The 14,945-nt window shown below is 36.5% G+C and overlaps 3 protein-coding genes across 4 annotated transcripts; 1 reads left to right on the forward strand and 2 right to left on the reverse strand.

The window, feature by feature from the left end:
* Window positions 1-12: 12 nt before the first annotated feature.
* LOC107041187 lies at window positions 13-2,382 on the reverse strand. Its single transcript, XM_015261626.1, has 3 exons — window positions 2,198-2,382; window positions 807-1,298; window positions 13-222 (listed from the first exon to the last, which is right to left on the reverse strand). Exons 1-3 carry the CDS (start codon window positions 2,264-2,266, stop codon window positions 13-15), a joined length of 771 nt encoding a protein of 256 aa, XP_015117112.1. The 5' UTR covers window positions 2,267-2,382.
* An 85-nt stretch (window positions 2,383-2,467) lies between these two features.
* On the reverse strand, window positions 2,468-9,382 carry LOC107041263. 2 transcript variants are annotated; one of them, XM_015261733.1, is made up of 5 exons: window positions 9,302-9,382; window positions 6,229-6,303; window positions 5,814-6,114; window positions 4,509-4,876; window positions 2,468-3,759 (listed from the first exon to the last, which is right to left on the reverse strand). In XM_015261733.1, exons 3-5 carry the CDS (start codon window positions 6,034-6,036, stop codon window positions 3,235-3,237), a joined length of 1,116 nt encoding a protein of 371 aa, XP_015117219.1. In that variant the 5' UTR covers window positions 6,037-6,114; window positions 6,229-6,303; window positions 9,302-9,382; the 3' UTR covers window positions 2,468-3,234. The 2 variants fall into 2 exon arrangements, with proteins under 2 accessions (XP_015117219.1, XP_015117218.1); XM_015261732.1 differs by having other exon boundaries at window positions 5,814-6,147.
* Window positions 9,383-11,404: 2,022 nt separating this feature from the next.
* Window positions 11,405-14,248, forward strand: LOC107041253 (cytochrome P450 6A1). The gene is made up of 3 exons (XM_015261715.1): window positions 11,405-12,175; window positions 13,060-13,753; window positions 13,863-14,248. The coding sequence occupies exons 1-3, from the start codon at window positions 11,507-11,509 to the stop codon at window positions 14,033-14,035; spliced, it is 1,536 nt and encodes a 511-aa protein (XP_015117201.1). The 5' UTR covers window positions 11,405-11,506; the 3' UTR covers window positions 14,036-14,248.
* The last annotated feature ends 697 nt before the right edge of the window (window positions 14,249-14,945 follow it).

Raw genomic sequence — 14,945 nt, forward strand, 5'->3', positions numbered from 1 at the left:
TTCTGTTGTTGGTTAGTTGAAGAATAGTATTTGGGAGATGATGCCGAAGACCATTTGCAGGATTGGGAGCCAGATGGAGCCGAAGATGAAGAATAGGCAGATGTAGATTGAGATCAGCTGGAGTCCGAAAATCGCGGATTTCGTGGCTTTCTGCTGGGTGTCTTTTGAGGAGAGGATACCCACGGCTTTATCCAGAATGAACCTGGAGACGAAGAGGAGAATCTGGAAGAGGGACCAAATTAATTGTTTCCAATTATTGGTTATTATTCAATTAATTTGATTTTAAGAAAATTAAGGATGGCCATAATTTTTCTATGAATTAGCTTATTTTACGATAAATGACTGGTTTTGAGACGAAATGACAGAAAAACTTGTTTGTCACTGAGAAAATTTTGTATAAGGAAGTTTTCCGATTTGTCTTATCATCAGTCATTAAAAAGCTAATCTCAATTGAAAAATTGGAAAAATAGTTTACGTGAACGGAAATTTTTTTTTAAGAATCAGAAACATGAAAATTATTGTACATGGTGGCAATTTCGAAAGCTTCTCTCGATGTTCACATGGGACAAGAACGTAAAAATTTACTAAGAATACATTGAGAAATTTAATCTCCTAGATTATTTTAATGAATTTACTAGAATTTTCTATGAATTTTTTTCCCGTGTGCGAACTTCCGTAAAAATTCTCGAAATTCCAAGAAATGAATGCCTAATCAGAGAAAAATACCCGACCCGGAAACGGTTGAAACCTTTCTGCATTGAATTTCAAAATTTCTAATCGATTTATTCGTTAATGTTGTAATTTACTTGTGTCATGGGAGCAATGTTGACGAGAATAAAGAACAACGCCAGGAAAGATTTTCCTGTAGCCTGACCCATAACCTTCAGCAGTGAACCGAAACAGTACTCATTCCGGGGAATCCCCTGACTCTCTTGATAATCCGCCAGATAATCTCTCGTTCTAACCAAAAAAGTTGGGTTCTCCTTCTCCGGCTCTTCGCTCTTCTCGCTCGGCTGAATCGAAAATTTCTTCGGCTGCAAGGGACCGGGATTCGATATGCTGTAGACGTTTTTGGATTTCCACTCGGGTGCTCCGAATAATGAGGACAGATTCAACATCTCTCGGGTGAAAATTCGAGGGTTGGTTAACCAGGACTTGGGGGCGTCTGCCCAATCACCTGAGGTGACAGAATCACTGCAGGCGGGCTCGTTGGGAGGTGTAGAGTCTGGTTGATGCAATTTCGCGTTCTCCAATAGTTTCTCCATGATTTCTAAAGTGTCGAGCTTCTTCAGGTGGCTCTTCAAAATTAATTATTAATTTAGAAATGGATTATGTGTAGATGAGTGACCCCGTATGGCAAATTTATTAACCTTTTATTAAAAAATCGATTGTTTTTCGCCAATTTTATTTAAAAATCTCCGCAGCTGTCCTGCGGTTTTTCTTTTTGCTTCCGAGTGGAAGCTTTGTTATTGTTACAATTTAATTTTCCAATTTTCTTATGAGAGATTAATCGAATTGCATAATTTTTTTAATGAATATAGACTTTAATAAGCTCTATTCATTGATACCAATTAAAATTCAATTTTTCAAGCAGATTCGAAAAAATTATAATAGTAATTAATATTAATATGAATCCATTAATAATAAATATAATTATTATATTATTAATAGCTTATTCATATTGATTCATCGGTCCAACTAATTACTGACAGAACGAAATGATACACAAAATTTTGATGATATTTCAATTAACGATAGTACTATGACATGAAAAAATAGAAAAAGAGAATAGTGAGATAAGAATTGAAAAAAGAGAATCCATTCGGAAGCAAATTGCGAATTCATTAGCAACAATAACTGTACTCATTTATAAAAAATGCAATTTTCCATAGAAATTCTTCGATAAAAATTTTCTTTTTTGATTCAATTTTTTTTTCTTATTAGAAAATTCGAGCGAAAAACGTAGTAAACTTGAGCCCCAGAATTTTCCACTGGAATGTATGAAAAACGATAGAGTTTTCAATAAAAATTCGACAGAGCTTCTTAATGCACTAGGTATTTCTTTTCAATTTTTTCTTAAGTGATAGAGAATAGAGTGAAAACATTAAAAAAATGTCTAAACAAATTTTGAACCTATCTGCTGTCATTTACAATATCAATATTGAATTTTTGCTCGTTTAGAATTTCTAAAACTTACCGCAACCGCTTCATCAAGCTCTTCATCAGACATTTGGTTATTATTGTTACTTGCAGATTCAAACAGCATGTTGACAGATTTTAAAGAATTTATTCAGCTTCAATTGAAAATTTTGACAATGTCGATTTATTTTTCATTCGCAAATGAGTGAATAAATGAATGTCGCAGATTCTAATTTCCTCACTCCTCACTTCACTTTGAAAATTTTAACAAATAGTCCAATCTAGTCCATAAAATGAACAGGAAATAATCAATGACAACTTTATTAGATGATGGAAACATGCATTTATTGACAGGATAGACATACAATATAACAAACGTGTTGTTTGTATATTTCTAAAATCTCTAATGGAATCAAGTCGAGGCTGACATAATAAAAAAGCAATATTCGATAATAATAAAAACTATCATTGCGAAAAAGCTTAAAATATAGGCAACAATAGTAAACACTCGATTCCCTCAAAATTTGCAATATTTTCATTTGCTCAACAAGCGGAAGGAGTGCGACAGTAATTCGGGATAAAATGATCCATAAAAATATACCTCATCCCTATAATTTAGTTTCGTCCCAATCACCTTTTTCATAAATTAAGATAATTCAAAACGAAATCCTCTACATTGACTCCAGTGATGTCCTAAAGCAGTCCAAAACTAATTTCCAAGTGATTTCGCGAATGTCTTCAAAAGGACTCGTTTGAAAAAATTCATCAGATGACATTCTTGTCGAGAATGTCACGAGCAATGAAAATGTTCTGATATTTCTCTGTAGGCCCACGAGATATAAGCGAAATAATCCTCAGAAAATTGTACTCATCTTCTCATGCAAGATCCATAACTCCAGATCTAATGGATCCCCTCCCTTATATTTTTATAAAAAATATTTCTGCTCATAAACTCTTAACTATATCAAATAGTTGTGTCAATTTCAGAAAAAAAAATTAAGCAAAATACAATTTTTTCTGTATACGTTGAATTACTCATAACAAGTTCAACTTTGAAATAATAAAATAGTTGTTGATGTTACGTTGAATATGAAATTACTTCTTCAAGGCTGATTGCAATATAGCAGCTCTCAAGGACGTAACCATTTTCTCGAGCGCCTCCACTTTCATCTTTAAAAGTCTATTGTCCTTCTCGAGCTGTCCAGCTCTCGCCATCATCTCACTCTCCTTCGCCTTCTTGTTCATCCTGGATTTTCGTGATGCCTCGTTATTCTTCTCCCTGTTCTCGCGATAACTGCAGTCTGACATTCTGTCGTCTGAATCACTCTCGAGAGATCGTTTCTTCCCCCGATTCGTCGTCCTGGCGTACGTTGGCTCGATCGTCGGCTCAGTCTTGAATCTTTTCGGGGTGGATCTTGCTCTTGTCGTCCTCGATGACGATGGCCGCGAGCTGTCCAAGTGTGCACTCGAGCCTGATAAACTTAATGATGTTATTGTTTCCGGTTTGCCCTCAATTTTTATTGGTTTTACATTGCTGAATGTTGGGTGTTGAAGTAAGTTTTGGGTGGATACACTGGCTGAGTCTGTTGAGACACTACCGTCTTGCGATTGGATTTCATCCTGGGAAATGAGAAAAAAATATGGCATGTAAAAAAGTCTGAAAATTGTAGAAATTATTTCAGAAATATGAAAATAAATGAATACAAAATGTTGGAGAATGCTTTCTATGACATGAAATTTCCTGCAGGAGGATTTGAAAATATTGTGACTGTCGAAGTAATTTAACTGTTAGCAAAGGGAATGGAGAAAGAATGTGTTGAAGTATTTTGATATTTTATGTATTCTTAGATTCAATTAAAAATTGTTGACTCAAATTATTCATAAATTTGTAACTCGACACGCAGAAATATAAATAATTTGTTACAAAATTTTGACACTCACGATAATTTTCAAATTAATTTCTTCTGACTTTTTCAGATTTCTTCTAGATTTTAATCTTCTCCTTAATCTCGGAAAGTTCATTTCCTCATAAGACTCCGCGTTATTTTTGCACTTCTAGATTAATTATTATCAATTAATTATTGATCATTATTAATAATTAATAACAATTATTAACCATTATTATTATTATCAATAATGAATTATTATTATCAATTAACTATTAATAATTAATTATAATTACTTATTGATAATAAACAATTAATAATAATTGTTATTAATAATTATTAATTATAAATAACGCTAGACTGCCGATTGAGCAAAAACTCAACCAGAACGTTTCCATTCATATACTCTCATTTAGATTTCTTTTTCAGATTTCAATTTTCAAAATAAAAGTTATGTTTATATTGCTTCAACGCAAAACTTACATCGCACAAGTAAGATAGCAGATCGAACGAATTCAGTCCAGTGTTGTCGAATGTATTAATACCGTCCCAGTTCTCCCTCGGAAGAGGCTCATCCACCCTATCACTATCCTCCAACTTAATCCACTCGTCGGTTCTCAATGCTATCGATGATTTAGGCGAATCCAACCAAACGTCCGGTATATCCGCAGACTCGTCAATTTTCTCCTCCTTGGGTTTGTATTTATGGATCATTTGTGTGTTAATTATATCCCTCCCACCCTCCATTATGTCTTTGTTCTCCTCCAATGTTTTACTCCCGTAAGTTACCCCCTGGCCCACTTCAACTGTCCCCAAAGTCGTTGAAACGCTCTTATCGTCGATTTTCCCACCTGGAAATTGAGAAAGTTCATCAAAACCATTTATTACTGTTAATCAGACAATATGACGTCTTTGAGACGAACGAGATTCTCTCGCTCCCTGACAACTAATTTTTTGTCATTTGAAGATAATTTGAATTTTCGTAACATCAGGGAAAACATGACATTTTTTTATTAATTAACAAATTATTTGAGGAACTAGAAATTTTACAGGAAAACGTAGAGTTATTTTTTCAGACAAGAAAATTCGCGTTGATAAGTCTCATCATAAGGACAATTATAGAATAACATGAGAACGGAACTAACACTTGTTGTTGATTAGGAAATCATTTTACAGTTAATCAAATTCCTAACACAAGATGTTTCAACGATTCACCGGTTATGATAAAGGTAACACTTGTAATGTATTTTCATTTTTTAATGCTTTTTATTCTGCGAAGACATTCAAATTTCTCGTCATAAATTTCGTCTTTCGTCAAAAAAATATAGATCCATAGAAAAAATTCTAAACGAATGTTTCACAGAACAATCGAAACCTACTAATTTTTTTCTCTCCAACATTTTCCGATTGAAAAATACACTCAACGGAATGAATTATTGAAATTAAGTAAATAATGTTTCTCAGATAAACAAATGTTCCTTCAATCGAAATAAAGACCATTTGGTAGATTTGTTAAATTTTTTAGAGATGAAATTCTTGTAAACACGCAATCACTCTTTATCTGTATCAAATAAATGGATTCATTTTGTAATCAATAAATAATGCATTTGATGTAAATGACCCATTTTCATAGACATAAATATGAATTTATCAACAACAAAAATTTTGTTGAAATGAATAGATCAATTTCAAACAAAGACTTCCAAAAAAAATTCTGAGAAAGAACTAGTCATCAATTTCTCTCATTCTCTATCGATTTAAACCACTCAATCAATTAATTCAATTTACCTAAATATGCTGTTGCCTCAGATTCACCTATAAGAAAAGCGCATTGTCCCTGGAACGCGCCCATACAGAAGTTGCTCAGGTCCTGATAATTCTCCTCCCAAATTGAAAAGACTGTGTTCTCCTCCTCGTTGCTTGATGAGGTCTTGACACTCTGTGGACCCCAGGGATCCTTCATCTCCATCACCGGTGTCTCCAATGAATCCGTGACAACTGCTTTCGCCATAGCCGTCGACACAGGCTGCACGTTCACGCCATGAGAAGCAAATGACAGATTCTCTTTTCGGTTGCATGGTGCTGTTACCTGGAATAGATTCGTTCCTTTGCTAAGTGGCAACTAAAAGAATAAATGTTATCAATTGATTCTAAAGCCCTTCATTCTGAAGCTTGTTTGTGGAAAATTTTTAGATTCACTCACTGTAAACTCGCCTCCTCGCTCAAATGAAATGTTGCTGGCCGTTGAACGCTCGTAAATGGGAGGGATTGTGTAGGCCTGAAACATGGGAAAATTTATGACGATGAGGTGAGGAAAAATTTGTAAATCAAGAGGGGAGTTGGATCAGCAAAACATCACGTGTGACAAAATTTGGTAGAAAAATCGTGTTTTTTTTTTAGAAATTCTATTGAATTTCGACGAGGGTATCTTGGGGTTGTTATTTGGAGACGAAAACTCTAATGAAATACAGCACGGAAGATATCGTTTGTCACTTGCAGTAAAAAACTTTTCTAGCTCGTATGATTGCAAATTTCCCCTTCGGCTCGGAAAGGAAATTTAATGGAGAAAATTTTATAGAAAACATCTCAATAGAATAGGTTGTATAGAAAAATATAATTCTATTGCCTTTTTCTATAATATATTTTCTATTAAACATTTTAATATAATCGGCCAAAAACTAATAGAAAATTCAATAGAAATCCAATACAATTGTCGAGCGAATTCGCTAGTTTTTCCATTAAATTTTTTCGCTCGTTTAATTCAACGTTTGTTATGTTACATGAGTCGTTCATCTTGCATGAAATAAAATAAACGCAATATATTATAATTTGTTATAGACAAGCTATTGCAAGAAAAATTTGTACTGATTAGTTTGACCCTGCAATTGCCCTCGCGCTTTTGGATTTTGATGAAAATAAAAATAACAAATAACAATTTATCAGTTTTTAAAGACGAAATTATTATTCTTTTAATCTATGAAAAATATGTCTTCAAACAAACAAATTCATCACCCGAATAGAATCCCAAAAACCGTGCTTAATCACCAATTTCTTCGAATTGTGGTGACGTCAGAGCCATTAGAGTCGCTCATATCATTCAAAAACACCTGAAAAAACCTGGTATATCAACACTGCCTATCTTTCCTCATATCGACTATTTTTCCTCCATCGCAATCCGCGAATCCACAAACATGACTCACTAACGACTTTTTAACAATAACACTCTCAGCAAAGGGATTCACAATATTTCCGGATCTATATCTCGACCTCGTTATCCTATTATGACTTATCTAACTCACCGATAAAAACTACAAACCGTCCCCCAACCGCACTGAAAAATTACGTAATGTTTGTCTATCCGTATCAGTCAGAGCAATCAGAATTTTTTTCCTTATTACAGAAATACCTCTCATGTCTCTAATCAACGAAGATAGCTAGTCCTAATTGTCATTATTGTATTATAAATTTCATAAATAACAGGTTCAACCGTAGGAAAGCAATACATAAATATTAACTGCCTTCATTGAACAAAAAAATCTCCCGAAAGATAATTCAAAATTCTAATGAATATTGACATTTAAGATAACATGCATTTGAGTCCTTAACAATGATGATTTCTTTTCTAAAAAAAAGTGTGGACAATATCTCGAATCGAAAATGGAGAAAGTGAGGTGTTTTTCATTAATACAATCGTCTTGCGTCGAATTGAATGCCATTCTATAAAACACGAATAAACAACTCATAATTGTCCAAATCACTTAGGTCAGAGGAAAGTAGGATAATTGTACTTTCTTAATATCGTGTTTACTAAGGTTTTCTTCGAACAAAGTTGATTAGAATTAATAGCTACAATTATGAGATTATCTCAAATTTTTAACGTTAAGGATAGGAGAATGTGAATGCAATATAGTGAAAATGATGATCGATTTTTTTACTTTGAACAAATAATATTAATATCCAAATACAAAATTTCTTATATGAATAAAAAGAAGCTGTGACTCAATATTCCAAATGAAGTTTTAATTTTTAATTTGGTGCTGAAAATACCAGATGACAATATTCTAAGCACGGAATTATATTGATGAGATGAACAACAGATTGATTGAATTACCGTGTGAACTGACTAAAAATTGATAACAGGGTGGGCACGCACATTTACCAGAGTATCAACAAACATTGAATTCCAGAAATTCACACTCTAAAGTGCGTTCTAGGAGGAATTGAATTGTAATTATGATTAAAAACATTCAGTGCGCATAGGAATTAGAACATGAGCAAATCATTTATTGTAATATGAAAATTCAACAGCTGATAAATAGGAACATATGATTCTCATCGGTCGTATTGCTTTTACAATGACAACGATAATAAACAATTAATTGAAAGAAGGAATATCGAATAAACAGGGCATATGTAAATTCTGTATTGTCCGAAACTCCAGGAATTAACAGTTGTCACAATAAATTAAATCGTGATCTTATAAGGAAAAATACTCAAGGTAGATGGTACACACGATGATTAAAATAGATGATCATTAGGAGTGGATAGTGCAAAATGGACAATTTCAACTTTTTTCCAATGTTCATAAATATTCACTAAGAAATAAATTTATCATCTGAGCTCAGTCTATGATCATCACGAAGCAAAAAGATAGTGTTTCTCGTCGAAAAAAAATCATTCCGTTTCATCAAAAATTCAATGAGTCATCAACATTCCAAAATACTTCACAAGTGTCCATTTTGCCCCACCCTCCCCCACAACTGATTCCGATTATCGACGTACGATTCCTATTCCATGCTAATTTATTGTTTTCATTGTTAATGCAACATTTTTTATTTTTAAAATTTTTCTTTTATTTCATGTGTAAAAGACGATAAAAAACTCGACTCATTACCGAACCGAGATAAATGGAATGATCTATATACCCCAGCACTCTGAATGCAGTCGCAGAGTGAAACGGCGAGTTTTCCCTAGGAATTGTCGATTGATTAAAAAAAATACCCCTCGCAACTAGATAGGCATCGCCGATGGTATGCGATAACAAACGGAAAATTTCCATCACAAAAAATCCACAAAAAACTGACGAGAGTGTTTCATCACCCGAGACCCTAGCTAAGCGATTCGAAACGTTTCGAAGTCTCCGAAATTTCTAAATTCCGCACTTCTCGTCAATTCGAACATCTAAAAATACCGGATTATAAATTAGAAACTGACTGGAAAATCCCATGGTGTTACGTAAACCCCTCAAGTACATATGTAACAAAGATCGTACTTACCCTCCCTAAATCGATAGCTTGATGTACTCCTTCCACTTGGGACGGTTTTTCTGCTCGCAAAATTACCTCGAGGACCGAGATTCAGTGGTCCTGCCTCGAAATGCACTCGGGCTTTTTTCAGTTCTCTTAATGTTTTCTTATTATGCTGAGGGCTAGACGAGTGCCAGTGGAACACTTTGAGCGCACGATTGTTGGTCGACTGCCGTGAACGAAATGCGACGTCGAGACCAGCGAAATACGTCACGAGACTGAATTCTTGTCGTGGGCGACGTGAGGTGTGCAAGCACGTCACGTCTCGCCAATCGGTGGATGGGTAGCGTCATGGCTAGCCAATTGTTGCAGAGAGACGGAGGAAAGTGGGATGAGCTGGGCATACGTCATTCGAGATAGTCCGGACAACAACCCGCGGTTACTTCGATTTCTCGGAACGTCGATAAACTCGCAGGAACCCCCACTACTTGCTCGCCGGGCTTTATTGGTGGTGGAGCCTGGTCTTGAATTTTCAGTGCCACGGGCCGAGTTTTGAGAATGTGAACGGCGGGGAAGGGGGCGAGAGAAGAGGGGAATTCGGCGTAACGGTTTTTTTTGGGGGAAAGCTGGAGAATGACATCATGCACAAAAATGTTGGGCTATGGAGATTTGGAGATTCAATCGATCAAAGTTCACTTTGAGGATTGCGGGTCGACTTTAACACAGAAAAGGCTAAATGTAAATGATTGGAGCATTGGAGACGGATCTTTCAGCATGAGCGTGACATGTCATTTGTGAAAATTTTCTTAAATTATTCTTGTTATTCCGGCCGTGAGGCGGTGCTTCGCCCCGCACGGAAAACAAATATATGAGACATATATCAATTACATACGCATGTATGTGCGGCAAAAATGCAATATGTGAGATATATGTATGCGTCACATATGTGTTCACGTATATACTCAACGTATATTTTATATACAGCATTTTTTTGCCAAAAATATATTTAAAATATCGAATATATTTAAAATATACCCCATAAATAATTGTTCGCATATATATTTTTTCCGTGAGGGATGGACGCTAGGCTCGCCTTCGGCTCGGGCTGCAAACTCATATTCGCCAGAAATGTTGTTTTCGGCCTAATGAGGAAATACAGGGTGTCCCATTTGAAACAGTGCGGCTTGATATCATTCAAGCTCATATCAAAATTGTGTAAATAAAAATTGTAGGGTTCGGAGGGGGAAACAGTGCTGATGGAATCTAGGCCACGTTGTTTGTTTTTATGCTACCAGCATGAAGTCAGTTTTCTTAAATGGCAACATTTTTCACCTCTACAAAAGGTATTTGTCTTGCCGAGACAAGCTCAACCATACCATATTTTCGGATGACGTCATCGTTTTCACATGAATAACCGTACAAAAATCAAATGAAAGGGAAACATCTTTATTTCGACTATCTTACAGGTTTTATTCCACATACTGCACAGCCGTACTGTTTCAAATGGAATACCCTGTATACTAGTACGAATGTTCTTGACCTTTACACCAAACCCCTCCGAAATCGCAGGTTTACCGTACCCCGCGGTCTGTGAGACCACTACTCCGTCTGGATCGCATTTGCCGTTCGATTGAGCGAATGAATCAATACTTTCTGTTACTGAAGGTTCAAATGAGGGCTAAAACGGGGCAAGGTCAAACAAGAAAAGGTTAAACGATGGAAGGATCAAAAGGGGAAGGGTTGAACAGAAGAGGCAAAATCTATGAGTGTATTTAATTTCATTTTTTTTTCACACAAATATTTGTTATCACCATTTTTTTCATATAAATATGTCGACATAATAAAATCTCGCCTTTTAATCGTCGACTATCGAGCAAAAAAAATGGCATTCATTATGAATAATTGGTGCTAATTATTACTTTTTATCAATCAACAAAGAATGGATCCACCACGAAAACCCAAAAAAATAATTTCGTGAAATGAGGGGCAATACTGAGGAATCTTTCATCACTCCTCTCTACAAATTGACGATTATTCTCGCATTCCACGCCTTGACTCAGCAAAAATAGAAATGGCAATAATGTTGCGGTGATGCATGTGTGCTACGATAACTCGTCAGACGATTAGATAACAGCAACAAGTCAAATGATTGGGAGCGACAAATAATTCCGCACAGTATCCCATCCTCTCAAGTGCATCCACTCAAAAGTAAAATTTAATTGTGCAGCGTCAAGAATGAGGAATTACTTCCTCGTGAATGTGCCAATGGACTTCGGATTCACGGAGTGTCTCCTCGCGGTTGTAGTGCTCCTGCTCCTCTGGTACCAATACCTGATATGGAATTACAATTTCTGGAGATCGAGGGGGATTCCCGGACCCCAGCCTGTCGCCCTCTTCGGCACCATCAAGGATATTTTACTGGGTAAGGATGGCCTCGGCAGTTACTCAACAAGAATCTACAAGGAATACCAGAACGAACCCCTGGTCGGCATCTACTCTCGTCGCGAACCCGTTCTAATCGTCCGTGACCCCGACCTGATCAAGGCCATCCTGATAAAGGACTTCTCCAACTTCATGAACAGGAGTTTAGAGATTTCAGATAAGCACGATCCCCTCATGCAAAACCTATTCTTCCTCGACGCTAAAATATGGCGGCCCTTGCGGACGAAGCTCACGCCCGTCTTCACCTCAGGTAAAATCAGAGAAATGTTCTATCTTCTGAAAGAATGTGGACAACAACTGGACAATTATCTGTCGAAGGTCGATGGGACAGTCGTGGAAATGCGGGGGATCACTTCCAAGTTCACTACTGAGGTCATTGGAATGTGCGCTTTCGGACTGGAGGCGAATTCTTTTGGAGATGAGGAGAGTGCCTTCCTGAAGATGGGGAAGAGGATCTTTCAGGTCAGTGATGGGAATGCAATAAATTAAGTCATTTAGGATTTTTTTCGCAAATCGGCAAGGACTAACTTTCGAGTAGTGTTGTCTTCGAATATACCTTAGGAAATCGTAAATTACGATGTTAATTGAAACGTGTTTTACGATTTCCTTATGCGTAATTTACGAAATCAAACATTGTATTTTACGCTTGAATTAACTTTTTTTTCTTCGTCGGTAATTACGGATGAGTAATCGTAAAATACAGAAAAAATCATCGTTATTTATGAATACGAAACAGTAAATTGCGGTTATGTAATCGTAATTTACGACGATTTTGAGTGTAATTTACGTTTCAACTTCAAGGGTAAAAGACGACTGCTAAACGTAATAGTGCTGCGCTTTACGCACTCGAAATTCACTTTACGCACGTTCTTGAACTTTACGCACTCGTGTACGAAAACAACCACATTATTCCGACCGTTCCGACAAATGAACTCGGCAGGTACCACAAAAAATAGGATGTGTTACACGTGCGTGTGGAACTTTACGCAGTAGTAGCCCAATATACTATTTCGGCCTCATGATGAAAATAGCCATTCTTTCGTTCCGCCCGGGGCAAAGTACGCATTTCTGAGTTTGCGCGTACGCCGGGGCGAAAAATGCAGTTCTAACCACAAGAGCTAAAATAAAGGACCCTTCCCCACGTGCTTGCCACGTGGTCATTCAGCATGTGCGCACGATTCCTTTATTTTACTCTCTAGGTTATTAATATACTAATTCATCATTGATAATTTTTCCCATGAATTCTAACTTTGATGAGTGTTAGAAATTGATCCATCAAATTGTTTCTTTACTCTACTCAGCAATTTAACTACTAATGTACTCAGAAGTGCTTACCACTCTTCCAGGTGGACCTCAAGTACTTCTTCAAGTTCATTTTGAGGCAGTTTGCGCCGTTTTTGTACTCAATTTTCGGCGGATGGTTGAAGGACTCCGTTTTGGAAGAGTTCTTTATCAACCTCGCGAGGGATACGATTGAGTATCGCGAGAAGAACAACATAATGAGACATGATTTCATTGACTTGTTGAGGAACTTGAGGAAGGAGCCCAGTCAGATCGGGGATATTGAGTTAACCGATGAGCTGGTGGCCGCTCAGCTCACGGTTTTCTTCGTCGGGGGGTCGGAAACATCAGCTACGACGATCAGCAATTGTCTCTACGAGATGGCGATGAACCCGGAGATGCAGGAGAAGCTGAGGGGCGAGATCCGAGAGGAGTTGGAGAGGAGCAATGGGCAGATCACTTATGAGGGGCTCAATGAGATGAAGTACTTGGATAAGTGTCTCAGTGAAACTCTGCGGAAGTATCCGCCCGTTACTATTATGACGAGGAAGACGATGGGGGAGTACATGTTCCCGGGGACGGGGGTGAAGGTTCCAGCGGGGGTCAAGGTGTGGATTCCAGTCTTTGCGATTCACAGGGACGAGAAGTACTATCCGGAGCCGAAGGTGTTTGATCCTGAGAGGTTTGCCGAGGAGGAGGTGAGAGGGCGGGATGGGATGACGTTTCTGCCGTTTGGGGAAGGGCCGAGGAATTGCATTGGTGAGCAGGGGTAGCCATATTCATAAATCATAATTTGTTTGTTATAAATAAATTTAGCCTGCAAAATAAAATTTTATAAAAGAATGCAATTGTCCACTTGATTTCCCAGGAGCTCGATTTGGCAAAATCCAATCGAAATACGGTATCGTCAAGATTCTCCAGAACTACACTGTTGAAGTTTGTGATAAGACGGATAAAGAATACCGAGTCAACTCCAGGGCCATGTTCCTCACTCCACTCAACGGAATATACTTGAAAATCAACAGATCTGTAATTATGTGATGAACTCATTTCAATAAGACAAGTATCCACTCTGTCTGGGAGCATTTGCCAAGTGCTAAGGGGCACATTGGGGTATGGAAAGCTAATCAGCGCTGAGTGTGGTTACTTCATGTGACGCATTGTCACAAGAACTCGTTTACCACGTAGTACTGTGTTAAATTAGACAACTGAATTATTTTTTTACAAATATTAAAATTAACATTTATTTCAGTATCTTGTTTCTGGTTTTACTCATCCCTAGATGAATAACATTACCTAGTATTAATTAAGTATATTACAAAACAGATACATATGTATAGTAACAATTATATATAAAAATTTCTTAGGATAATTTTCAAGAATTATTACATACAGCACTCTTGTCGTTTACGCACCGTCTCGGATTGTGAATTGAATTTCATCTAATAACGTGTTCGGCGCTTTTAATGAGATGTATAAATTGGAGGAGAATAAGGGAAAATTGATACTTGTCAAAATTCATATCTTGCTGGAAGGCACTTCGATATGATCTAAACATTTTCGAATCATTTGCCACAAAAAATTGATTCACAATGTCATGAGAATATTTTCATAATGAATTTTCTCGAGCTCATTATATGATTAACTGAGATGTCGTGTTCAATTAATTCGAACGCACGGAAAAATTTCATAGAAAAACCTAATGAATTCGATGGAAAATTCTTTTGGATTTCTTGTGATCTCCTATTGAAAAATCTATTAGTTTTTCCAAATACTATTAAAGGTATAAGAAAAATCAGAAGAATTCAATTTTTATATAAAAGTTTTTCTATTGAAACATTTTCTACAGGAATTCTTCGACATAAATTTTCCGAGTTTTTTCCACTCAATTTTCTTTTTTTTTATTAGAATAAATCAAATAAAATAATTAGACAATTTGAGTCGAGGAATT

This window comes from Diachasma alloeum, unplaced genomic scaffold (genome assembly GCF_001412515.2).
Source record: "Diachasma alloeum isolate Michigan unplaced genomic scaffold, Dall2.0 Dall_scaffold_00359, whole genome shotgun sequence".
NCBI lineage: Eukaryota > Metazoa > Arthropoda > Insecta > Hymenoptera > Braconidae > Diachasma > Diachasma alloeum.

Excerpts from the sequence above, each read along its gene's own strand:
- LOC107041187 (XM_015261626.1), bottom strand. The coding sequence starts at position 2,266 with ATGCTGTTTGAATCTGCAAGTAACAATAATAACCAAATGTCTGATGAA. Across the intron at positions 1,299-2,197 it reads AGCTTGATGAAGCGGTTGCG|AGCCACCTGAAGAAGCTCGA; the intron begins GTAAGTTTTAGA and ends TTAATTTTGAAG. Across the intron at positions 223-806 it reads ACATTGCTCCCATGACACAA|ATTCTCCTCTTCGTCTCCAG; the intron begins GTAAATTACAAC and ends TCCCTCTTCCAG.
- LOC107041263 (XM_015261733.1), bottom strand. The coding sequence starts at position 6,036 with ATGGCGAAAGCAGTTGTCACGGATTCATTGGAGACACCGGTGATGGAG. Across the intron at positions 4,877-5,813 it reads TGAGGCAACAGCATATTTAG|GTGGGAAAATCGACGATAAG; the intron begins GTAAATTGAATT and ends CTCAATTTCCAG. Across the intron at positions 3,760-4,508 it reads TGCTATCTTACTTGTGCGAT|GATGAAATCCAATCGCAAGA; the intron begins GTAAGTTTTGCG and ends CTCATTTCCCAG.
- LOC107041253 (XM_015261715.1), top strand. The coding sequence starts at position 11,507 with ATGAGGAATTACTTCCTCGTGAATGTGCCAATGGACTTCGGATTCACG. Across the intron at positions 12,176-13,059 it reads TGGGGAAGAGGATCTTTCAG|GTGGACCTCAAGTACTTCTT; the intron begins GTCAGTGATGGG and ends CCACTCTTCCAG. Across the intron at positions 13,754-13,862 it reads AGGGCCGAGGAATTGCATTG|GAGCTCGATTTGGCAAAATC; the intron begins GTGAGCAGGGGT and ends TTGATTTCCCAG.